Source organism: Anomaloglossus baeobatrachus, chromosome 11, assembly GCF_048569485.1.
Source record: "Anomaloglossus baeobatrachus isolate aAnoBae1 chromosome 11, aAnoBae1.hap1, whole genome shotgun sequence".
Lineage (NCBI taxonomy): Eukaryota > Metazoa > Chordata > Amphibia > Anura > Aromobatidae > Anomaloglossus > Anomaloglossus baeobatrachus.
The window spans coordinates 188,964,909-188,991,745 of NC_134363.1; the positions used below are offsets into that span (position 1 = coordinate 188,964,909).

The following is a 26,837-nucleotide window of genomic DNA, read 5'->3' on the forward strand; positions in this document are numbered from 1 at the left end:
TCTGCAGCCTGCTCATTTTTTTATTACTGTAAATAAGACTAATAGTATAAATACATGATGATTATTAGGAAACAATAACCAATCCCAAATAATATTATATTTTTTCATGCTCTTAAAAGTGTAAATTTATATTTTGGTCATTTTATTGCTATTGCTTTCTTCTTTGTTCCCATAATTACACTTCGTCCTCACCATAAATTTGCCCTCGTATGACGCAGATATAACTCAGTCACATTAATTGTCATTATCTTCCTCTGCAGCGCTCTCCTCCACTTGACAACATTTTGTTAATTTTCAAGGACGTATTTTCTGCCCTTTAAAATAAAGACTCTCCCTTTTCAAGAATTGCTCATTTAAAGGCCCACAATATTTTGTGAGGTGGAGTAATGAACGAGGCGAAGCGGCATCACCCAGCGCCCAGCTCCTCTAATGGGATTCTAATTAATTAATGGACGAGGCCTGTTTATATTTCCACCTTTTAAGGGACAAAACTTTCGATTTAATCCACCAACCTGACACAATCAGCAAATGAGGCGAATTTGTGGGAATGAATGAGACGTGGAGTCGGGGCTGCAGCTGGTAATTCTATGTCCCGGCCGTGTCTGAGCGCCTCGCTCTGCGCACACCTGCTGCTCGCCATTCTTTAGGCTGCGGCACACAATAGTTTGATGACAAGTTGTTCCCCCTCCATGAATTATCCGCAAGCTTTGTGGCCGGCAGGTTTTGTGGCCTTTGCCTTTTCGGTGTCTTTAACGAGGCGGAATGTTCTGCAGAGAATGTTCTGTGATGAAGGTATAGAAACTTTGCTGTAACTCAATGACTCAGAGGCTTTTGTTATTGTATCTTTTTGTCCAGAAAATGAAACATCGGATCAGACGCTGGAGAGCACGAAGTCCAGATCTAATAACGAGGAGACGTCGAGTCAGACCAGGAACGCTGCGCCGCCAGGTCAGGAGCGACTGTGACTGCTGATACCACGTGGTGGAAAAGCAGAGAATAGATATTAAATATGCTCAGAAGTTTATAACTTTCTACAACTGTACTGTGAATTTCAATTCCTCACCGGTTACAAAACCTCTGCTTGCAGGCAGTCGATAAAACCATTATTGATCACACCCCAAATCTCACCCTCCCTTAAGGGTAAGTGCACATGATCAGGGATTGCAGCGCTTTGGACGCAAATTGTTTTCGCCGAGTCCAAAACGCTGCGTTGTACAGTACGAGCACAATGGCTGGATTTATAGAAATCCCATGCACACTGTGCTTGTTTTTCCCGCAACGTAAATGGACGTGGTGAAGCTTCCCGAGCCGCAGCATGTCAATTTATGCTGCGGGGACACGAGTGTTCTCCTCGAGGAGAATATAGCAAAAGTCCACAGCGGCCCGAACCCTGATCGTAGGCATGGCTGCTGCGGCCTCCTGTGGAGAACAATCGCGGCCCCGCAGGAGAGGACATGCTGCGTCCAGGAGGCAGTGTCACCGGACTGTGTGCACACACCCTAATATTTTTCACCACTGAGAGTTTGTCGCAACTGTATTCAGTCTGGACAATTCTCTGTGAGCTGAAGACAGAGGCAGCACTTATCTCACCTCTGTCTTGATAGTTTGTTACAATGTATCAGTCTAGAGTCCGGGACGTTTTCCTCTCAGAGGATTATCTAGAGCAGTGTATCCCAAACTCCAGTCCTAACGGCCCCAACAGATTATGTTCAGGATTGTCTCGGTATTGCACAAGGGATGGAATTATCAAGACATCACAAATTCTCTCACCCACAGGTCCTATCAACAAAATCCGGAGCCGTGATCTTTTGGGGGTGTGAGGACTAGAATTGGGAAATACTAGAGTGAGAAATCTTCGGTCTGTAGAGTTTTTCAGCCTTAGGCTATGTGCGCACTTTGCGTCGTCCTACTTGCAGTTCAAAACGCACCCTCTGGCAGTAATTGATTTTGCCAAAGTTGCTTTTGACCACAAAATAGCGCTAAAAACGCATGCGTATTTACCGCGTTTTAGCCGCGTTTTTAGCGCTTTTTACATGCTTTTCCATTGCATTTTGAAAGATGCGTTTTGAACATAAAGACACTGTTAAATAAAGTTTAAACAGTCAAACACAATGAAAAAAGGGGAAAAAAAAGGAACACATAATTATTGAAATAATAAAGAAAATAGTTATATTTCATATAATTATAGCGTTTTTTTACTATTTAGCGGTAAAATAGCAATAAATTAATATTTTTCATTAATTTACTTGTCGGACTATGTGTGTGTGTGTAAAGGGATATATTATTCCATTATTTTAAAGTCAGAAAAGCATTTCTGCAGCTAAAAAGCAGGTAAAACGCTGGAATTTTGATCTTTCTTGCTTTTTGCTACTTCTCATTGACTTCAATGTTAGCAAAACGCAGCAGAAATGGCAAAAACAACTGACATGCTGCTTCTTTGAACGCATGTTTTTGCCACAAAATATGCAAATTAAACGCAGTGTTTTGAAATGCAAAGTGCGGTCAGGAAATCTTCCTTTTCCAAAATCAAAACGCATGCATTTTGGCATGAAAACGCTGCTGCTCAAAACTTTGTGGAAATGCAAAGTGCGCACATAGCCTTAGGATATATGGTACTAAAGTTTCCATTTGTTGATAAGAAGCAGAGATATAAAATATGGTAACGAAACACAATAGAAAGCTGCAGATTTTCATTAGGGAACTTTCCTTCTGCTCCCTCCTGTTTTATTTACTAATAATGTTTCTTGCTTTGAAGATTAAATTCTTAGTGTAGTAACCGGTAATTAAGACATTAAAATGAAATGCGTCTCAGCAGGCGACCGTTGTGTCTGCAGCGCGGCTCTGCCAAATCAGAGGTTAGTGATGTCTGATGTCTATTGGTATCTTCCAGCAGAAAATGCCAAGAACAAACCCCCCGGAATCCAGTACAACAACCAGGTGTCCCTATGAGGCGGCCGGGCCCCTGCACCTGACAATGAGGAGCGGCGCCGGTGTCCTGCACGGTTACTGTCTGTGGTTTATATGTGACATGTATGGAATTACAATAAAGCCTTTATATAGATTGGATGTGTGCATTCTGCATTTCTGAGGTTATTTTTGCAAAGCCGGGGCAGATGCTGTGACTCGCAGAGTATAACGTCCAATATGAAGAGAAAGTCAAAGATCTTCACTGTTTTTACATGCAACAAATATATAAAAGACTGACCAGCACATCCTGCAAATGTGAACAGGAGGACGCTGAAAAGTCAATATCACTACAAGAGTATAGGGCAGCACTGTAAAAAGCCAAATCTGCAAACACTGAACCTGGGAATACTGGTCCTGCATTACTGCTGCTGGAACTGGCTATAAAAATGAGACACTCAGCTTATAGATTGGCCAATCCATGTGAACCCGGCGTATCTCCTGGCCGGGACCCTACACTATATGCCCCTATCAGAAAGGAATAGCATACAAATATAAAAGCGCCTGCACCTGTTCACACTTGTAGGATGTGCTGGTCAGTCTTTCATATTTGTATTCTATTCCTTTGTGACTGAGCACTCTGCCCTTTAGTCAAGGCGTTTTCATTTAGCTGCATCCTACCTGCCCATAACTTGTAGGTTTTTTAACCTGGATAAAGGCATGTAGTGTAGGGTCCCGGCACAGAGATACGGCTTGTCGCTGGCTGTCGGGCTCACATGGATTGGCCAATCTATAAGCTGATTATCTCATTTTTTTTAAACCTAGTTCCAGTAGCAGTAATGCAGGACCAGTATTCCCATATTCAGTGTTTGCATATTTTAGCTTTTGACAGTGCTAGTGTATATTTTTGCAAATACATGTAACAAAGTCCCTACTGCTCTGTTGACCCCATAACTGCAGAGTCCAGACCTCCTCTGGTAACATCAGCACAAACACTGCACCTGCCGGGAGCTTCATGGCCGAGCAGCTACAGCAAACGTACATCACCAAGCACAATGCTGAGCCGTACATCACCAAGCACAATGCACAATGCTGAGCTGCACATCACCAATCACAATACCGAGCCGTACATCACCAAGCACAATGCACAATGCTGAGCTGCACATCACCAATCACAATGCCGAGCCGTACATCACCAAGCACAATGCCGAGCCGTACATCACCAAGCACAATGCCGAGCCGTACATCACCAATCACAATGCCGAGCCGTACATCACCAAGCACAATGCCGAGCCGTACATCACCAAGCACAATGCCGAGCCGTACATCACCAAGCACAATGCCGAGCCGTACATCACCAAGCACAATGCCGAGCCGTACATCACCAAGCACAATGCCGAGCCGTACATCACCAAGCACAATGCCAAGCCGTACATCACCAAGCACAATGCCGAGCTGTACATCACCAAGCACAATGCCGAGCCGTACATCACCAAGCACAATGCCGAGCCGTACATCACCAAGCACAATGCCGAGCCGTACATCACCAAGCACAATGCCGAGCCGTACATCACCAAGCACAATGCCGAGCCGTACATCACCAAGCTCAATGCCGAGCCGTACATCACCAAGCACAATGCCGAGCCGTACATCACCAAGCACAATGCCGAGCCGTACATCACCAAGCACAATGCCGAGCCGTACATCACCAAGCACAATGCCGAGCCGTACATCACCAAGCACAATGCCGAGCCGTACATCACCAAGCACAATGCTGAGCCATACATCACCAAGCACAATGTCAAGACGTACATCACCAAGCACAATGCTGAGCCATACATCACCAATCACAATGCCGAGCCGTACATCACCAAGCACAATGCCGAGCCATACATCACCAAGCACAATGCCGAGCCGTACATCACCAAGCACAATGCCGAGTCATACATCACCAAGCACAATGCCGAGTCATACATCACCAAGCACAATGCTGAGCCATACATCACCAAGCACAATGCTGAGCCGTACATCACCAAGCACAATGCCGAGCCGTACATCACCAAGCACAATGCTGAGCCATACATCACCAAGCACAATGCTGAGCCGTACATCACCAAGCACAATGCCGAGCCGTACAACACCAAGCACAATGCCGAGCCGTACAACACCAAGCACAATGCCGAGCCGTACATCACCAAGCACAATGCCGAGCCGTACATCACCAAGCATAATGCCGAGCCGTACATCACCAAGCACAATGCTGAGTTGTACATCACCAAGCACAATGCCGAGCCGTACATCACCAAGCACAATGCCGAGCCGTACATCACCAAGCACAATGCCGAGCCATACATCACCAATCACAATGCCAAGCCGTACATCACCAAGCACAATGCCGAGCCGTACATCACCAAGCACAATGCCGAGCCATACATCACCAAGCACAATGCCGAGCCGTACATCACCAAGCACAATGCCGAGCCGTACATCACCAATCACAGTGCCAAGCCGTACATCACCAAGCACAATGCTGAGCCATACATCACCAAGCACAATGCTAAGACGTACATCACCAATCACAATGCCAAGCCGTACATCACCAAGCACAATGCCGAGCCGTACATCACCAAGCACAATGCCGAGCCGTACATCACCAAGCACAATGCCGAGCCGTACATCAAGCACAATGCCGAGCCATACATCACCAAGCACAATGCCGAGCCGTACATCACCAAGCAGAATGCCGAGCCATACATCACCAAGCACAATGCTGAGCCGTACATCACCAAGCACAATGCCGAGCCGTACATCACAAAAGCAGAATTCCGAGCCGTACATCAAAGCACAATGCCAAGCAGTACATCATCAAGCACAACACAAAGCTGTACACCGCCAGGCACAACCCCAAGTTCTGACTCTGGTGCGACTGCTCCCTCACTTCTTACAGAAGTCTGATTTGTGCGAAGGAGGGGAAAGTGAGGTCAGCGATGACTGGCCACTGTGATTTCGTGATGTACATGAATATCCTACAATCCATGGGAGAGCCAGTGCCAACTCTGGAGTGAGTATAGGTGTTGTTATTTTACTGGGGAGAAACATAGGTATTGAGAAGGGGTTGTCGGAGTAGTGAACAAACCCTTTAATGTGTATGGATCTAGATGGAGAACAGAAAAGCCCCCAGAGGTGGATGTGGGGGGCACATACTTTACATTATTGACCTGATACATCCAGGCTGGTGTTGTTCAGGATGGTCTTGATGAGGAAATGTGCAGGAGTCAGACCCCTGTCTGCGTCTCGCCACAGGCCCTACTCCAGTCCCAGTCTCTCCTGGAAGAGGATTTGTGGAGTAGACGAGTAACGTCGCTGCTCATCATAAATCTATTGGAGCCGGGGCGAAAATGACAGACAATGCTAAAAATCCCAAAATGTTAGCGCAGCCTCAAGTCGTGCCCAAATAATGCAACTTTTCAGAGCTTTTTACTCCACAATACTGGTGTCAAAGCTTTGATGAATTGGACCCATTGTGTATATACTCAGACATATACAGTGTATATATATTTATATACAGTGTATATATTCTCATTATCTAAATTATGTACATAATACATTATATTCATCGCCAAATCTCATACCTATATAAAATACTATACTGTGATACATAAATGCATCTATGTACATATATGTATATATTCTATACACTCCTACACACGTAAACACTTGATACCTGTGAAGACCCCACATGACCCTGTGACGTGATGTCATAGAGTCGGCTTTAGGTCACATGACCCCCTGCTCCTATGGCTGCTGCAGATAGCTCTCCTTTATCTCCGTGATGTTACATACATGTATACCAGCTATATGCAGTCATTACCATTCTCTGCCCTGCAGGGGGCAGCATGGCCGGGTCCTCCCTGCTCTGGGGGTGAGGCCTGCGCTCCTCTTCCAGGGAGTTTGTTGTCCCTTTGGTCGCTATGGAAACCAGAATAACAGAAGAAACCAGAGCAGCCCAGAGAGCGGCAGGATCAGGTACGTGAAGAGTTAATGTGTCTATATAATGATAGGTCAGGGCCGATATCAGGGGCGATATCCGGGGTCAGGACAGGGTCAGACATCAGCCACTAAGGGCAGGATAAGTCACATGCACTACAAGTACCAGAAGCCCTGTCACTGGTCACACTGCAGACACCGGCCCCTGGTCACACTGCAGACACCGGCCCCTGGTCACACTGCAGACACCAGCCCCTGGTCACACTGCAGACACCGGCCCCTGTTACTGGTCACACTGCAGACACCGGCCCCTGGTCACACTGCAGACACCGGCCCCTGGTCACACTGCAGACACCAGCCCCTGGTCACACTGCAGACACCGGCCCCTGTTACTGGTCACACTGCAGACACCAGCCCCTGGTCACACTGCAGACACCAGCCCCTGGTCACACTGCAGACACCGGCCCCTGGTCACACTGCAGACACCGGCCCCTGGTCACACTGCAGACACCGGCCCCTGGTCACACTGCAGACACCGGCCCCTGGTCACACTGCAGACACCGGCCCCTGGTCACACTGCAGACACCGGCCCCTGGTCACACTGCAGACACCGGCCCCTGTTACTAGTCACACTGCAGACACCGGCCCCTGGTCACACTGCAGACACCGGCCCCTGGTCACACTGCAGACACCGGCCCCTGGTCACACTGCAGACACCGGCCCCTGTTACTAGTCACACTGCAGACACCGGCCCCTGGTCACACTGCAGACACCGGCCCCTGGTCACACTGCAGACACCGGCCCCTGGTCACACTGCAGACACCGGCCCCTGGTCACACTGCAGACACCGGCCCCTGGTCACACTACAGACACCGGCGCCTGTTACTGGTCACACTGCAGACACCGGCGCCTGTCACTGGTCACACTGCAGACACCGGCCCCTGGTCACACTGCAGACACCAGCCCCTGGTCACACTGCAGACACCGGCCCCTGTCACTGGTCACACTGCAGACACCGGCCCCTGGTCACACTGAAGACACCGGCCCCTGTCACTGGTCACACTGCAGACACCGGCCCCTGGTCACACTGCAGACACCGGCCCCTGTCACTGGTCACACTGCAGACACCGGCCCCTGGTCACACTGAAGACACCGGCCCCTGTCACTGGTCACACTGCAGACACCGGCCCCTGGTCACACTGCAGACACCGGCCCCTGGTCACACTGCAGACACCGGCCCCTGGTCACACTGCAGACACCGGCGCCTGTCACTGGTCACACTGCAGAGAACGGCCCCTGGTCACACTGCAGACACCGGCCCCTGGTCACACTGCAGACACCGGCCCCTGTTACTGGTCACACTGCAGACACCGGCGCCTGTCACTGGTCACACTGCAGACACCAGCGCCTGTTACTGGTCACACTGCAGACACCGGCCCCTGTTACTAGTCACACTGCAGACACCGGCCCCTGTCACTGGTCACACTGCAGACACCGGCCCCTGTTACTGGTCACACTGCAGACACCGGCCCCTGTTACTGGTCACACTGCAGACACCAGCGCCTGTTACTGGTCACACTGCAGATACCAGCGCCTGTTACTGGTCACACTGCAGATACCAGTGCCTGTTACTGGTCACACTGCAGACACCGGCGCCTGTTACTGGTCACACTGCAGACACCGGCGCCTGTTACTGGTCACACTGCAGACACCGGCGCCTGTTACTGGTCACACTGCAGACACCGGCGCCTGTTACTGGTCACACTGCAGACACCGGCGCCTGTTACTGGTCACACTGCAGACACCAGCCCCTGGTCACACTGCAGACACCGGCCCCTGGTCACACTGCAGACACCGGCGCCTGTTACTGGTCACACTGCAGACACCGGCCCCTGGTCACACTGCAGACACCGACCCCTGGTCACACTGCAGACACCGGCCCCTGGTCACACTGCAGACACCGGCCCCTGGTCACACTGCAGACACCGGCCCCTGGTCACACTGCAGACACCGGCGCCTGTTACTGGTCACACTGCAGACACCAGCCCCTGGTCACACTGCAGACACCGGCCCCTGGTCACACTGCAGACACCGGCCCCTGGTCACACTGCAGACACCGGCCCCTGGTCACACTGCAGACACCGACCCCTGGTCACACTGCAGACACCGGCCCCTGGTCACACTGCAGACACCGGCCCCTGGTCACACTGCAGACACCGGTGCCTGTTACTGGTCACACTGCAGACACCAGCCCCTGGTCACACTGCAGACACCGGCCCCTGGTCACACTGCAGACACCGGCCCCTGGTCACACTGCAGACACCGGCCCCTGGTCACACTGCAGACACCGGCGCCTGTTACTGGTCACACTGCAGACACCGGCCCCTGGTCACACTGCAGACACCGGGCCCCTGGTCACACTGCAGACACCGACCCCTGGTCACACTGCAGACACCGGCCCCTGTCACTGGTCACACTGCAGACACCGGCCCCTGGTCACACTGCAGACACCGGCCCCTGTCACTGGTCACACTGCAGACACCGGCCCCTGGTCACACTGAAGACACCGGCCCCTGTCACTGGTCACACTGCAGACACCGGCCCCTGGTCACACTGCAGACACCGGCCCCTGGTCACACTGCAGACACCGGCGCCTGTCACTGGTCACACTGCAGAGAACGGCCCCTGGTCACACTGCAGACACCGGCCCCTGGTCACACTGCAGACACCGGCCCCTGTTACTGGTCACACTGCAGACACCGGCGCCTGTCACTGGTCACACTGCAGACACCAGCGCCTGTTACTGGTCACACTGCAGACACCGGCCCCTGTTACTAGTCACACTGCAGACACCGGCCCCTGTCACTGGTCACACTGCAGACACCGGCCCCTGTTACTGGTCACACTGCAGACACCGGCCCCTGTTACTGGTCACACTGCAGACACCAGCGCCTGTTACTGGTCACACTGCAGATACCAGCGCCTGTTACTGGTCACACTGCAGACACCGGCCCCTGTTACTGGTCACACTGCAGCCACCAGCCCCTGTTACTGGTCACACTGCAGATACCAGTGCCTGTTACTGGTCACACTGCAGACACCGGCCCCTGTTACTGGTCACACTGCAGACACCGGCCCCTGTTACTGGTCACACTGCAGACACCAGCCCCTGGTCACACTGCAGACACCAGCCCCTGTTACTGGTCACACTGCAGACACCAGCCCCTGTTACTGGTCACACTGCAGACACCAGCCTCTGTCACTGGTCACACTGCAGACACCAGCCCCTGTTACTGGTCACACTGCAGACACCGGCGCCTGTTACTGGTCACACTGCAGACACCGGCGCCTGTTACTGGTCACACTGCAGACACCAGCGCCTGTTACTGGTCACACTGCAGACACCGGCGCCTGTTACTGGTCACACTGCAGACACCAGCGCCTGTTACTGGTCACACTGCAGACACCGGCGCCTGTTACTGGTCACACTGCAGACACCGGCGCCTGTTACTGGTCACACTGCAGACACCGGCGCCTGTTACTGGTCACACTGCAGACACCAGCGCCTGTTACTGGTCACACTGCAGACACCAGCCCCTGTTACTGGTCACACTGCAGACACCAGCCCCTGTTACTGGTCACACTGCAGACACCAGCCCCTGTTACTGGTCACACTGCAGACACCGGCGCCTGTTACTGGTCACACTGCAGACACCGGCGCCTGTTACTGGTCACACTGCAGACACCGGCGCCTGTTACTGGTCACACTGCAGACACCGGCGCCTGTTACTGGTCACACTGCAGACACCAGCGCCTGTTACTGGTCACACTGCAGACACCGGCGCCTGTTACTGGTCACACTGCAGACACCGGCGCCTGTTACTGGTCACACTGCAGACACCGGCGCCTGTTACTGGTCACACTGCAGACATCGGCGCCTGTTACTGGTCACACTGCAGACACCGGCCCCTGGTCACACTGCAGTCACCGGCCCCTGGTCACACTGCAGACACCGGCGCCTGTTACTGGTCACACTGCAGACACCGGCCCCTGGTCACACTGCAGACACCGGCCCCTGGTCACACTGCAGACACCGGCGCCTGTTACTGGTCACACTGCAGACACCGGCCCCTGGTCACACTGCAGACACCGGCCCCTGGTCACACTGCAGACACCGGCCCCTGGTCACACTGCAGACACCGGCGCCTGTTACTGGTCACACTGCAGACACCGGCCCCTGGTCACACTGCAGACACCGGCGCCTGTTACTGGTCACACTGCAGAAACCGGCGCCTGTTACTGGTCACACTGCAGACACCGGCGCCTGTTACTGGTCACACTGCAGACACCGGCGCCTGTTACTGGTCATACTGCAGACACCGGCGCCTGTTACTGGTCACACTGCAGACACCGGCGCCTGTTACTGGTCACACTGCAGACACCGGCCCCTGGTCACACTGCAGACACCGGCCCCTGGTCACACTGCAGACACCGGCCCCTGGTCACACTGCAGACACCGGCCCCTGGTCACACTGCAGACACCGACCCCTGGTCACACTGCAGACACCGGCCCCTGTCACTGGTCACACTGCAGACACCGGCCCCTGGTCACACTGCAGACACCGGCCCCTGTCACTGGTCACACTGCAGACACCGGCCCCTGGTCACACTGCAGACACCGGCCCCTGTCACTGGTCACACTGCAGACACCGGCCCCTGGTCACACTGCAGACACCGGCCCCTGGTCACACTGCAGACACCGGCCCCTGGTCACACTGCAGACACCGGCGCCTGTCACTGGTCACACTGCAGAGAACGGCCCCTGGTCACACTGCAGACACCGGCCCCTGGTCACACTGCAGACACCGGCCCCTGTTACTGGTCACACTGCAGACACCGGCGCCTGTCACTGGTCACACTGCAGACACCAGCGCCTGTTACTGGTCACACTGCAGACACCGGCCCCTGTTACTAGTCACACTGCAGACACCGGCCCCTGTCACTGGTCACACTGCAGACACCGGCCCCTGTTACTGGTCACACTGCAGACACCGGCCCTGTTACTGGTCACACTGCAGACACCAGCGCCTGTTACTGGTCACACTGCAGATACCAGCGCCTGTTACTGGTCACACTGCAGATACCAGCGCCTGTTACTGGTCACACTGCAGACACCGGCCCCTGTTACTGGTCACACCTGCAGCCACCAGCCCCTGTTACTGGTCACACTGCAGATACCAGTGCCTGTTACTGGTCACACTGCAGACACCGGCCCCTGTTACTGGTCACACTGCAGACACCGGCCCCTGTTACAGGTCACACTGCAGACACCAGCCCCTGGTCACACTGCAGACACCAGCCCCTGTTACTGGTCACACTGCAGACACCAGCCCCTGTTACTGGTCACACTGCAGACACCAGCCCCTGTTACTGGTCACACTGCAGACACCGGCGCCTGTTACTGGTCACACTGCAGACACCGGCGCCTGTTACTGGTCACACTGCAGACACCGGCGCCTGTTACTGGTCACACTGCAGACACCAGCGCCTGTTACTGGTCACACTGCAGACACGGCGCCTGTTACTGGTCACACTGCAGACACCAGCGCCTGTTACTGGTCACACTGCAGACACCAGCCCCTGTTACTGGTCACACTGCAGACACCGGCGCCTGTTACTGGTCACACTGCAGACACCGGCGCCTGTTACTGGTCACACTGCAGACACCAGCCCCTGTTACTGGTCACACTGCAGACACCGGCGCCTGTTACTGGTCACACTGCAGACACCGGCGCCTGTTACTGGTCACACTGCAGACACCAGCGCCTGTTACTGGTCACACTGCAGACACCGACGCCTGTTTACTGGTCACACTGCAGACACCGGCGCCTGTTACTGTCACACTGCAGACACCGGCGCCTGTTACTGGTCACACTGCAGACACCAGCGCCTGTTACTGGTCACACTGCAGACACCGGCGCCTGTTACTGGTCACACTGCAGACACCGGGCGCCTGTTACTGGTCACACTGCAGACACCGGCGCCTGTTACTGGTCACACTGCAGACACCGGCCCCTGTCACTGGTCACACTGCAGACACCAGCGCCTGTTACTGGTCACACTGCAGACACCGGCCCCTGTCACTGGTCACACTGCAGACACCAGCCCTGTGTCATAGTTCATGTGTTCAGTCCATTTTTACTTCTTCACACAATCATCTACAGCTGGTGCCGCCTCGTGCTGATAAGACCAGGGGCCTCAGGTTTCCTCATGTGGTTTGTATATTGGATTATGGTGTACCTGGTACCAGGAGATGGAGGCAGCAGATGTGTAAACTGTGCTGTAGATATATTCAGGAGCTTCTCCTGTAACACCGCGCCTTCAATGGGCTCTTTTGCCATCACATGCACCATTTATCACTGACGTTCATGAGAGGAGATGACGGCCTCATGTCCTACACTGCTGAGGTAAACTGAAAACTAAGCTCTGATTGGTGGCTCTACTGTGGTAAACTGAAAACTATGCTCTGATTGGTGGATCTGATGAGGTAAACAAAAATATGCTCTGATTGGTGCATCTGCTGAGGCAAACTGAAAACTATGCTCTGATTGGTGGATCTGTGGAGGTAAACTGAACACTAAGCTCTGATTGGTGGCTCTGCTGAGGTAAACTGAAAGCTAAGCTCTGGTTGCGCTCATAAAATGAAACTGACGTGTGATAAGTTCTGATGACTGAAGCCTGATATTCGTTGCTATGTACAGACCACACAAGGGAGCAGGTAGGTGTGGGCCGAGCTGCAGGTAATGTGGGCTGGGGAGCAGGGGTCGGGGGACAGGTAGTGGGGGCCAAGAGTAGATAGTGGGGGCCGGGGAGCAGGTAGCAGGCTCCAAAGAGAAAGTAGTGGGGGCCAAGAGCAGGTAGCTTTGGCTCGAAAGCAGGTAGCGGGGGGTTGGGGAGCAGGTAGTGGGGGCTGAGGCCGGCTAGGAGGTAGCGGGGGTTGGAAGCAGGTAGTGGGGGCTGAGGCCGGCTAGGAGGTAGCAGGGGTTGGGGAGCAGGTAGTGGGGGCTGAGGTCGGCTAGGAGGTAGCAGGGTTGGGGAGCAGGTAGTGGGGGCTGAGGCCGGCTAGGAGGTAGCAGGGGTTGGGGAGTAGATAGTGGGGGCCGAGGCCAGCTAGGAGGTAGCGGAGGTTGGGAGCAGGTAGTGGGGGCTGAGGCCGGCTAGGAGGTAGCAGGGGTTGGGGAGCAAGTAGTGGGGGCTGAGGCCGGCTAGGAGGTAGCGGGGGTTGAGAGCAAGTAGTGGGGGCTGAGGCCGGCTAGGAGGTAGCGGGGGTTGGAGAGCAGGTAGTGGGGGCTGAGGCCGGCTAGGAGGTAGCGGGGGTTGGAGAGCAGGTAGTGGGGGCTGAGGCCGGCTAGGAGGTAGCAGGGGTTGGGGAGCAGGTAGTGGGGGCTGAAGCCAGCTAGGAGGTAGCGGGGGTCGGGGAGCAGGTAGTGGGGGCCGAGGCCAGCTAGGAGGTAGCGGAGGTTGGGGAGCAGGTAGTGGGGGCCGAGGCGGCTAGGAGGTAGCGGGGGTTGGGGAGCAAGTAGTGGGGGCTGAGGCCGGCTAGGAGGTAGCGGGGGTTGGAGAGCAAGTAGTGGGGCTGAGGCCGGCTAGGAGGTAGGGGGGGGTTGGAGAGCAAGTAGTGGGGGCTGAGGCCGACTAGGAGGTAGCGGGGGGTTGGAGAGCAAGTAGTGGGGGCTGAGGCCGGCTAGGAGGTAGGGGGGGTTGGAGAGCAAGTAGTGGGGGCTGAGGCCGGCTAGGAGGTAGCGGGGGGTTGGAGAGCAAGTAGTGGGGCTGAGGCCGGCTAGGAGGTAGGGGGGGTTGAGAGCAAGTAGTGGGGGGCTGAGGCCGGCTAGGAGGTAGCGGGGGGTTGGAGAGCAAGTAGTGGGGGCTGAGGCCGGCTAGGAGTAGCGGGGGGTTGGAGAGCAAGTAGTGGGGGCTGAGGCCGGCTAAGAGGTAGGGGGGGTTGGGGAGCAGGTAGTGGTGGCTGAGGCCGGCTAGGAGGTAGCGGGGGTTGGAGAGCAGGTACTGTGGGCTGAGGCCAGCTAGGAGGTAGGGGGGGTTGGAGAGCAAGTAGTGGGGGCCGAGGCCGGCTAGGAGGTAGCGGGGGTTGGAGAGCAGGTAGTGGGGGCCGAGGCCGGCTAGGAGGTAGCGGGGGTTGGGGAGCAGGTAGTGGGGGCTGAGGCCGGCTAGGAGGTAGCGGGGGTTGGAGAGCAAGTAGTGGGGGCCGAGGCCGGCTAGGAAGTAGCGGGGGTTGGAGAGCAGGTAGTGGGGGCTGAGGCCGGCTAGGAGGTAGCAGGGGTTGGGGAGCAGGTAGTGGGGGCCGAGGCCGGCTAGGAGGTAGCGGGGGTTGGGGAGCAGGTAGTGGGGGCTGAGGCCGGCTAGGAGGTAGCAGGGGTTGGGGAGCAGGTAGTGGGGGCTGAGGGCAGCTAGGAGTAGCGGGGGTCGGGGAGCAGGTAGTGGGGCTGAGGCCGGCTAGGAGGTAGGCGGGGGTTGGAGAGCAGGTAGTGGGGGCCGAGGCCGGCTAGGAGGTAGCGGGGGTCTGGGAGCAGGTAGTGGGGGCCGAAGCCGGCTAGGACGTAGCGGGGGTCGGGGAGCAGGTAGTGGGGGCCGAGGCCAGCTAGGAGGTAGCGGGGGTCGGGGAGCAGGTAGCGGGACCATTCTTGTCTGTCCTGATAAACTGTGTCACAGTAAACACATGGTCAGCTTTACTTTTCCGGTTACTTGCCAGTGTTTTTTATGTTATGGCTGATGGTGACATATTGTAATTGCACGACCTTTCCATGGTCGGAGATTTCCCAGCCGTACTCCGTGCCGATATCCGTGACATCCAGTATGGCTGACAAGACCTGGTTTGTTGTATGAGGCAGTGAGGCTAATGTGCGCTCACTCCCAGCTCTGGAGACCCCCTTATCAATGGGCCGTTCCTGCCTCTCACTGGTATTTGTTTTTTCCAGTTTAGGGTGAGGTGATTCCTGACAACTGTAATGGACGCTGACAACCTTGTGCGACGTCCTCATGGCCGAGTGAACGCCGCCGCTGACATGGATCCGGGCCTCAGCTCTGATAGTTTGGAGGGCAGCGATACAGACAGCGTATGTGAGGAGAGACAGTATCAAAGCGACCTCCAGAACCGCATACACAGGACCCATGAGGTCGTCTTCCAGGGCACGGAGGAGTTGGTTACGACAGGAAGAGCAGCTGAGGACCAAGGAGCAGCACCAAGCATAAGGTAACACAGGATCACGAGCCAGCGAGTGGTTAATGGTAAATGTGCGGCAGGTCTGTAGAGAGATATACAGCGAGTGAAATAAGTACTGGACGCGTCAACTATTTTCTAAGTAAATATATTTCTAAAGTTGCTATTGACATGAAGTTCTCATCAGATGTCAGTAACAACCCATCCAATCCACGCAGGCAAAGAAATCAAACCAGAGATGCCCATAAATTATGTGTAATAATGAGAAGAGACACAGGGAAAAAGTATTGAAAATGTTACTGGAATGTATTTATTATTCTCCTTTGTTGGTGATGAAGCTACAGACGCCCCCTGTATGGAGACATTAGTCGCCTGCATGGCTCAGGTGGATTTTGGCCCATTCTTCCGCACACACTCTTCACATCCTGCAGGTCTCGGCTCCTTCTATGAACTCTGAGCTTTAGTTCCTTCCAGACATTTTCTATTGGATTCAGCTCCGGTGATCGGCTCGGCCATTCTAGCAGATTTATTTTCTTTCTTTTCATCCTTCCTTCAATTATATAACGTTTGCCAATGCCGTATGGAGAAAAACAACCGCACACCATGATGTTCCCACCTCCACACTTCACCCCAAAATCACCAACAATGGTGATTTGCCTTTTGGCCTCCAAACATGGTGTGTAATATGGCATTCAAAGAGTGCGGTTTGGCTCCTCCGACTGGACGATATTCTCCAGTATTTCACAGACTTGTCTAAATACTGTTGAGAACACTTTAAACGCTCTTCAACATGCTTTTTGTTCAGCAATGGAGTCCTACGTGGTGAGCGAACATTTCTGGAAAACTTTTCTGTTAATTATTTTCACTAATCTGTCTGAAATCTTGCAGGGAGCACTTGGTCGTGGCCCATATATGATGACATTATTGTTATTACTCTTGTGGATTCTGTCCCCAACAGTTCTCACTAGAACCCTCAGTAGTTTAGAAATTCTTCCGTAACCAATGCCATCAGTATATTTTGCAACATTGAGGCCCCCTTTACACGTCCGTGAAAAACACGCACGTGTGTTACGGGCCGTTTTTCGGGTCCGTGTCCCGTTTTTGTGTCCGTTTTTATGGTCCGTGTGGCACCTGTGTGAATTGCGTATGCTAGCCGTGTTTGTGTGTAGAACGTCCGTGTGTGCGTGTGGAATTAACGTGTATGTGTACGTGGAATGTCCGTGTGGAATGTCCGTGTGTGTGATGCACAATGTCGTTTATAAATGTCGGCTGACAGCAGACAGAGTTGCGCGATGAGAATGAACTCGGGTGAACTTCACCCGACTTTATCCTCATACCGCGGCTCTGTCTGTGTCGAGTACTGATTAGCGGTCACCTGTGAAGGATTCACCGGTGACCGCTAATCCCCCGAGTGACTGAAGTTTCCCCCCCTCTCTCATACTCACCGTTCCTCGATCCCCGGCGCGGCGCTGCACGGCATTCACACTGCTGCGGCGGCTTTTACTATTTTGAAAAAGCCGGCCGCTCATTAAACAATCTCCTATTCCCTGCTTTCCCCGCCCACCGGCGCCTATGATTGGTTGCAGTGAGACACGCCCCCACACTGAGTGACAGGTGTCTCACTGCACCCAATCACAGCAGCCGGTGGGCGTGTCTATACTGTGCAGTAAAATAAATAAATAATTAAAAAAAAACGGCGTGCGGTCCCCCCCAATTTTAATGCCAGCCAGATAAAGCCATACGGCTGAAGGCTGGTATTCTCAGGATGGGGAGCTCCACGTTATGGGGATCCCCCCACCCTAACAATATCAGTCAGCAGCCGCCCAGAATTGTCGCATACATTATATGCGACAGTTCTGGAACTGTACCCGGCTCTTCCCGATTTGCCCTGGTGCTTTGGCATATCGGGGTAATAAGGAGTTAATGGCATCCCATAGCTGCCACTAAATCCTAGATTAATCATGTCAGGCGTCTCCCCGAGATTCCTTTCATGATTAATCTGTAAATTACAGTAAATAAACACACACACCCGAAAAAATCCTTTTGCTCCATGCTCTGCTGCATGGAGGTGACAGGAGCTGCAGAAGACATCGCCGCTCCGGTCACTTCCACGCAGCAAATGAGGTGAGAAGCGTGATCAGCTGAGCTGTCACTGAGGTTACCTGCTGTCACTGGATCCAGTGACAGCGGGTAACCTCAGTGACAGCTCAGCTGATCGCGCGGCTGTCTTCATTTGCCGCGTGGAGCTGTCGGGAGCGGCGGTGTCTTCTGCAGCTCCTGTCACCTCCATGCAGCAGCGCTGGATGAGACGCTGGACCATCCTGGATGACGCCGGACATGGAGGGCTTTCTCGGGCTGATTAAAGTGGTGAACCAGAGTATATGTGTGTGTTTTTTATTTCTAATAAAGGATTTTTTTCTGGTGTGTGTGTTTATTTACTGTAATTTACAGATTAATCATGAAAGGAATCTCGGGGAGACGCCTGACATGATTAATCTAGGATTTAGTGGCAGCTATGGGCTGCCATTAACTCCTTATTACCCCGATTTGCCAAAGCACCAGGGCAAATCGGGAAGAGCCGGGTACAGTTCCAGAACTGTCGCATATAATGTATGCGACAATTCTGGGCGGCTGCTGACTGATATTGTTAGGGTGGGGGGCTCCCCATAACATGGAGCTCCCCATCCTGAGAATACCAGCCTTCAGCCGTATGGCTTTATCTGGCTGGCATTAAAATTGGGGGGGACCGCACGCCGTTTTTTTTTAATTATTTATTTATTTATTTTACTGCACAGTATAGACACGCCCACCGGCTGCTGTGATTGGGTGCAGTGAGGCACCTGTCACTCAGTGTGGGGGCGTGTCTCACTGCAACCAATCATAGGCGCCGGTGGGCGGGGAAAGCAGGGAATAGGAGATTGTTTAATGAGCGGTCGGCTTTTTCAAAATAGTAAAAGCCGCCGCGCCCGTGCAGCGCCGCGCCGGTGATCGGGGAACGGTAAGTATGAGAGAGGGGGGGAAACTGACCGACAGACTGTGAGAGAGGGACAGACAGACAGAGAGACCGACCGACGGACTCAGGGAGATTGACCGACATACACAGAAATAGAAAGAATAGCTGACATCACTAGAAATAAAAACACCAAACGGACACGGACTATAGGTAGATGCATACGTGTTTACTAACGTGTGTGCACATACCCATAGACTTTCATTGTGTCCACGTGTGCGTGCTCCGTGCAGATAACGGACATGCATCCGTGCAAAACGTAAACACATACGGATCACGGACACGCACACACGGACATAATGAAATAACGCACGTGTGACCACATTCATAGATTAACATTGGTGCACGTTTGGCCGTGTCTCCAGTATATACGGAAACGGACCAAACACGCACGTGTATCACGGACGTGTGAAGGGGGCCTAAGGCTGTGAAGGTCTTGAGACAGCTCACTGGTTTTACCCATCATGAGATGTTTCTTTTGTGGCTCCTTGGTAATGAGACACCTTTTTATAGTCCATCAGTTGAACCAGCTGATATTATTTTTCACTAAGTGGCAGGATTGCAGCCCGTGTCAGGACTTTCCAGGGCTTTTTGCACCTTTCTTTCTTCATGTGTTCAATACTTTTTCCCTGTGACATTTTTCATAGCTACTCATCACTTAATTTATGGACATCTATGGTTTGGTTTCTTTGCGTGTGTGGATTGGATGGGTTGTTACCGACATCTGGTGAGAAAGTTTTGTAAAAAGCACCTTTAGAAATATATTTACTTACAAAATTAGTTACATCTTCAATACGTATTTCACCCAATATATAGATACACACATAAATGGGTAGATGAGAAATGTTCTGCAGATTACAAAGTACTGTAATAATCTGCGGAATACAGCAATGTGCAGCTGTTGAATGTAAGTGCAGTAATATTCTGCAGACCACTACAAAAACGACTAATAGTCTGCAGAGAAGAGCAATACTTACCTGTCTGGCTTGGAGCGATGCTCTGCAGACTGAGCTCAGCAATGTAATAGCCTACAGAATAGAGCAATATTTACCTGTTGAATGTAGCTAGAGAAGCCGATGCTCTGCAGATTCTTTCTGCGGTCAGTAATGTAATACTTTGGGGTTTAGGCGTTGCATAGATCTGACCAGGAGACTTTTCTCTCAAATTTGAGCGCAATAAACATCAGAGAAGTTTTTTTTTTTTACAGAAAGCCATGGAGGAAATAGATAAATAAATCCTCCCCCGGCTGAACAGCTCCTGCAGAATGGATTTTACTTCCGCTGAGCTGAAATCCTTGCACTATGGAAGCGCTGAATAGACCCCTATGAAAGATGTAGCCTGAAAGACCCCCGCAGGGCAGCATTGCTCTCATGAAAACTAATGGAAGAGGATAATAAAAATATCGGCAGGACGCTCGGCTCGCAATGATCACTTACACGTCCATTTTCTCTGCCTGCAGAGCTATTACATAATCCATGAAAAGCCGCATACAGGACATTAATCACATATTCTGTACTAAGCGATGTTAGCTGCCAGGTATTAAAATAGCAAGTGAAGGAGACACTCGGCGCTGATCCACAAATGGAGGAGACACTCAGTGTGTGATCCACAAATGGAGGCACTTGGCACTGATCCCCAAATGGACGAGACACTCGGCACTGATCCACAATGGAGGAGACACTCGGTGCGTGATCCACAATTTAGGAGACATTGAGCGCATGAGCCACAAATGGAGGAGACACTCAGTGCGTGATCCACAATTGGAGTAGATACTCAGCGCATGATCCACAAATTGATGAGACACTCTGCGAATGATTCACAAATGGAGTAGATATTCAGCGCATAATCCACTTAGTGGAGGAGACACTCAGCATGTGATCCACAAATGGATAAGACACTCAACGTGTGATCCACAAATAATAGAGAAGACACTCAACATGTGATCCACAAATGGTGGAAACACTCGACATGTGATCCACAAATGGACAAGACACCCAGCATGTAATCCACAAATGGACAAGATACTCAGTTCCTAATCCATAGATGGACGAGACAATAGGCGTATGATCCACAAATGTACGAGACACTTGACATGTGATCCACAAATAGAGAAAACACTCGGCGCGTGATCCACAAATAGACGAGACATTCGGCGCGTGATCCACAAATGGATGAGACACTCAGCGCCTGATCCACAAATTGGCGAGACACTCGACACGTGATCCACATATAGAGGAGACACTCGACGCGTGACCCACAAATGGACGAGACACTCAGCGTGTGATCCACAAATAGAGAAACCACTTGACGTGTGATTCACAAATTGAGTAGACACTTAGCAAATGATCCACAAATGGAATAGACACGATCCACAAATGGGCAAGACACTCTACACATGATCCACAAAAGGACGAGACACTCAGCGCGTGATCCACAAATAGAGGAGACACTCAGCGTGTGATCCACAAATAGAGGAGACACTTGACGCGTGACCAACAAATAAAGGAGACACTCAACGCGTGATCCACAAATAGAGGAGACACTCAGCGCGTGATCCACAAATAGAGAAAACACTTAACGTGTAATTCACAAATTGAGTAGACACTTAGCACATAATCCACAAAAGGACGAGACACTCGGCGTGTGATCCACAAATAGAGTAGACACTCGGTGTGTGATCCACAAATAGAGGAGACACTCGACGCGTGATCCACAAATGGACGAAACACTCAGAACGTTATTCAGAAATGGTGGAGACACTAGGACTTTGATCCACAAATCTATGTGGCCTTGAGAAAGGGGGGCGATCCCCCAAACCGTCACTGCAGGTATGGTTCCCTGTTCATCAGTGAAGTGTCTCTGCCTCCCTGTTAAATCTAGTGCAGCCTTTGAGCACATATGGATCGCCCGCACCGAGTCTGACTGTAGCACAGAAGCTTGATGAAACCCATATCTCACTGCACGCTGGATGTCTTTCTTCACAGTGGTGAATATGATGTAACAAAATGATAAGTTACTGGATGCATATTTCTGAAATTTTAATTGACAGAAAGGATAAAGAAAATTAAGTCATGTGCCATCTTTAATAATATGGACTTTTAAGGCAGTTTGTTACAGCAGTTGCATTACGGACATGTAATAGCGTGGGTTGTCTATACTAAAGAAAACCACTTTTATTGATCCACAAATGAAGGAGAGACTCGGCGCGTGATCAACAAATAGAGGAGTCACTCGGTGCGCTATCCACAAATGGAAGAGACAGTCAGCGTGTGATCCACAAATGGAGGAAACACTTGGCAAGTAATCCACAAATGGAAGAGATACTTGGCAAGTGATCCACAAATGGAAGAGATACTTGGCAAGTGATCCACAAATGGAGAGACACTTGGCAAGTGATCCACAAATGGAGAGACACTTGGCAAGTGATCCTCAAATGGAGAGACACTTGGCAAGTGATCCTCAAATGGAGGAGACACTTAGCAAGTGATCCTCAAATGGAGGAGATACTTAGCAAGTGATCCTCAAATGGAGGAGATACTTGGCAAGTGATCCCCAAATGGAGGAGATACTTGGCAAGTGATCCCCAAATGGAGGAGATACTTGGCAAGTGATCCACAAATGTATCTCTTCCTCCACATGGAGATTCTTTGCGTGAGATCCACATCTTTATCTCTTTGTAAATATAGCTGCTATTTACATCTGAAAAACTTGGTGTGAGATCCACAACTTTCATTCTGAGACACTTGGAGTGGATCAGAAAGTACGTGGATCACACATCATTACCTTCAAATGTAATTCTCACAATTCACTATTTTTGAGGCATGACCTCTCCCAACAGCTTCATATTTGACACCTATATACTGTAGCTGCAGATATCTCAAAGTGTTTCAAAGAACTGAAAATGGGATTCTTCTTTTGAAATATTATTTTATCATCATAGACACCACAAAAGTTCAGATTATTCAAATGATCGCAGTTATCTATCATATATGCAGATTATCAACACTGAACTTTATTGTTTAAGTATCAACAGGTATTATGGTACAGTAATGGGGTCTAACAATACCCCACTCAATAGTAAAATGATCAGCTAAATTATTGCTAAAATGTTTCCAGATTGAGAGCTCAAATTAAAATCTGTTGTAATGAAGATTTGATAGATATCTTTTATCTGCAGAGGAAATCAGATTGTGCCTGTCGGAAAGAAGAAATGTATCGATTTTTATATACTCAGCGTATCTCTGAGGGGGTTGGCAATGTATTCTGCTGACTATATTACTATGTATCTGTTATATAGAAGTTCAGTTATTTTGAGATCTCCAAAGATCTCTGAAATGTAATAATCTGCAGAATATATAGTTATTTTTTTAATAAAAAGCGATCTGACCAACTTTCCCAATAGATTACTTACCTTATAAATAAGAAGCTTAATGGCAGCCCAGAATAAACGTGCACTGTTCTCTTAACATTACTTCAGTGAATATTACTGGCACATCAGGATATAAGTCTGCAACCTCTGCCCTGGCCTGTAAGGGGGCGCCGCACTAAGACCACGGCTACCGCTGGACGATGGCTGACAGATATTTAGTTCAGCTAGACCTGGTCTCTCTGATCTGTTGCTCCTGTCACATTAGTCCATATTTCGACCACCCGCCTGCCTTCTGATTTTGGTCCTGATGTGATCTCTTGGGATCAATTGTGTGTGTTGACCCTTCTTGCTCCCAGCTTGCTCCACCAGTTAGCAAATGACTCTGTGGTTCCTGCCCAGGAGTCCCTATATAAGTCCATAAGATGAAAGCCAGGGCAGTCCCTGGGATCTGGAAAATGGAGTGGTCTGTGTCAAGGATGTCTGTGGAAGCCCTATTAACACCACCCATGACAAGTGCAAGTTAATATGAAAATATTTAGAAAAATCAGCTTCTTTGTCCACCTATGAGCCACTTCACCCCCCATAATACACTCTAAAAGCCATTCTGCTCAGAATAAAAAGGACTGCAATCTCACTGAGGAATCAGATTACAGAAGTCTATTAACATCTATAGAGAGATAGGAAGGGAAACAGAGCGAGAGGGGAGGCAGAGATAGGAGGGGAAACAGAGCGAGAGGGGAGGCAGAGATAGGAGGGGAAACACAGCGAGAGGGGAGGCAGAGATAGGAGGGGAAACAGAGCGAGAGGGGATGCAGAGATAGGAGGGGAAACAGAGCGAGAGGGGAGGCAGAGATAGGAGGGGAAACAGAGCGAGAGGGGAGGCAGAGATAGGAGGGGAAACAGAGGGAGAGGGGAGGCAGAGATAGGAGGGGAAACAGAGGGAGAGGGGAGGCAGAGATAGGAGGGGAAACAGAGGGAGAGGGGAGGCAGAGATAGGAGGGGAAACAGAGCGAGAGGGGAGGCAGAGATAGGAGGGGAAACAGAGCGAGAGGGGAGGCAGAGATAGGAGGGGAAACAGAGGGAGAGGGGAGGCAGAGATAGGAGGGGAAACAGAGGGAGAGGGGAGGCAGAGATAGGAGGGGAAACAGAGGGAGAGGGGAGGCAGAGATAGGAGGGGAAACAGAGCGAGAGGGGAGGCAGAGATAGGAGGGGAAACAGAGCGACAGGGGAGGCAGAGATAGGAGGGGAAACAGAGCGAGAGGGGAGGCAGAGATAGGAGGGGAAACAGAGCGAGAGGGGAGGCAGAGATAGGAGGGGAAACAGAGCGAGAGGGGAGGCAGAGATAGGAGGGGAAACAGAGCGAGAGGGGAGGCAGAGATAGGAGGGGAAACAGAGCGAGAGGGGAGGCAGAGATGGGAGGGGAAACAGAGCGAGAGGGGAGGCAGAGATAGGAGGGGAAACAGAGCGAGAGGGGAGGCAGAGATAGGAGGGGAAACAGAGGGAGAGGGGAGGCAGAGATAGGAGGGGAAACAGAGGGAGAGGGGAGGCAGAGATAGGAGGGGAAACAGAGGGAGAGGGGAGGCAGAGATAGGAGGGGAAACAGAGGGAGAGGGGAGGCAGAGATAGGAGGGGAAACAGAGGGAGAGGGGAGGCAGAGATAGGAGGGGAAACAGAGGGGAGGCAGAGATAGGAGGGGAAACAGAGGGAGAGGGGAGGCAGAGATAGGAGGGGAAACAGAGGGAGAGGGGAGGCAGAGATAGGAGGGGAAACAGAGGGAGAGGGGAGGCAGAGATAGGAGGGGAAACAGAGGGAGAGGGGAGGCAGAGATAGGAGGGGAAACAGCGAGAGGGGAGGCAGAGATAGGAGGGGAAACAGAGCGAGAGGGGAGGCAGAGATAGGAGGGGAAACAGCGAGAGGGGAGGCAGAGATAGGAGGGGAAACAGAGCGAGAGGGGAGGCAGAGATAGGAGGGGAAACAGAGCGAGAGGGGAGGCAGAGATAGGAGGGGAAACAGAGCGAGAGGGGAGGCAGAGATAGGAGGGGAAACAGAGCGAGAGGGGAGGCAGAGATAGGAGGGGAAACAGAGCGAGAGGGGAGGCAGAGATAGGAGGGGAAACAGAGCGAGAGGGGAGGCAGAGATAGGAGGGGAAACAGAGCGAGAGGGGAGGCAGAGATAGGAGGGGAAACAGAGCGAGAGGGGAGGCAGAGATAGGAGGGGAAACAGAGCGAGAGGGGAGGCAGAGATAGGAGGGGAAACAGAGCGAGAGGGGAGGCAGAGATAGGAGGGGAAACAGAGCGAGAGGGGAGGCAGAGATAGGAGGGGAAACAGAGCGAGAGGGGAGGCAGAGATGGGAGGGGAAACAGAGCGAGAGGGGAGGCAGAGATGGGAGGGGAAACAGAGCGAGAGGGGAGGCAGAGATGGGAGGGGAAACAGAGCGAGAGGGGAGGCAGAGATGGGAGGGGAAACAGAGCGAGAGGGGAGGCAGAGATGGGAGGGGAAACAGAGCGAGAGGGGAGGCAGAGATGGGAGGGGAAACAGAGCGAGAGGGGAGGCAGAGATGGGAGGGGAAACAGAGCGAGAGGGGAGGCAGAGATAGGAGGGGAAACAGAGCGAGAGGGGAGGCAGAGATAGGAGGGGAAACAGAGCGAGAGGGGAGGCAGAGATAGGAGGGGAAACAGAGCGAGAGGGGAGGCAGAGATAGGAGGGGAAACAGAGCGAGAGGGGAGGCAGAGATAGGAGGGGAAACAGAGCGAGAGGGGAGGCAGAGATAGGAGGGGAAACAGAGCGAGAGGGGAGGCAGAGATAGGAGGGGAAACAGAGCGAGAGGGGAGGCAGAGATAGGAGGGGAAACAGAGCGAGAGGGGAGGCAGAGATAGGAGGGGAAACAGAGCGAGAGGGGAGGCAGAGACACACACAGATGGCGCTGTTGCTATTAATTTTGCATCTCTCCCCAGAGCTGGATCCACAGCTACATTGCTTAGTACTGTTTAATGTTCTCCATGCTGCTGCTTCTAGTAAGACCTAAATGCAAAACTCATAACTGCGTTTCTCATTGCTGCTGTATAATGTCTTTCCTGCTGCTGTAGCTTTCTAAAGACTCTTTATCTCACCCTGGAGCTGGAGTCACAGCTACACTGCTCAGTACTGCTGTGTAATGTCCTCCATGCTGCTGCTTCTTCTGAACATGTGCTGCATAGAGACAGGAGAGCAGGACTCCTCAATGTGCTGTGTATGGGAGACATCAGAGCAACTTCTCTCTACCCAGTAGCTCAGAGACAACTGAAAATCAAAGATAAAACTTCCAGAAGGAAAAATTGATGAAACTTGCAGAA

The 26,837-nt window shown here is 52.1% G+C and overlaps 2 protein-coding genes across 8 annotated transcripts in view; both read left to right on the forward strand.

Annotated features, from left to right (window-relative positions):
• Positions 1 to 3,046, forward strand: part of CRTAM (cytotoxic and regulatory T cell molecule) — a 48,189-nt gene extending 45,143 nt beyond the window's left edge. For 4 of the 5 annotated variants that reach the window (XM_075327898.1, XM_075327900.1, XM_075327901.1 and 1 more), the window contains 2 exons: positions 856 to 948; positions 2,891 to 3,046. In XM_075327898.1, the coding sequence (XP_075184013.1) occupies positions 856 to 948; positions 2,891 to 2,949 (152 nt within the window). In that variant the 3' untranslated portion in view covers positions 2,950 to 3,046. The remainder of the gene's footprint in view (positions 1 to 855; positions 949 to 2,890) is intronic. The other variant, XM_075327899.1, reaches the window with a different exon arrangement.
• Positions 3,047 to 6,837: 3,791 nt separating this feature from the next.
• Positions 6,838 to 26,837, forward strand: part of JHY (junctional cadherin complex regulator) — a 71,275-nt gene continuing 51,275 nt past the window's right edge. Inside the window, exons 1-2 of one of the 3 annotated variants that reach the window (XM_075327895.1) lie at positions 6,838 to 6,930; positions 15,885 to 16,159. In XM_075327895.1, coding sequence (XP_075184010.1) covers positions 15,915 to 16,159 — 245 coding nt within the window. In that variant the 5' untranslated portion in view covers positions 6,838 to 6,930; positions 15,885 to 15,914. Of the gene's footprint in view, positions 6,931 to 13,565; positions 13,692 to 15,884; positions 16,160 to 26,837 lie in introns of those variants that run through there. The other 2 variants (XM_075327897.1, XM_075327896.1) reach the window with 2 other exon arrangements.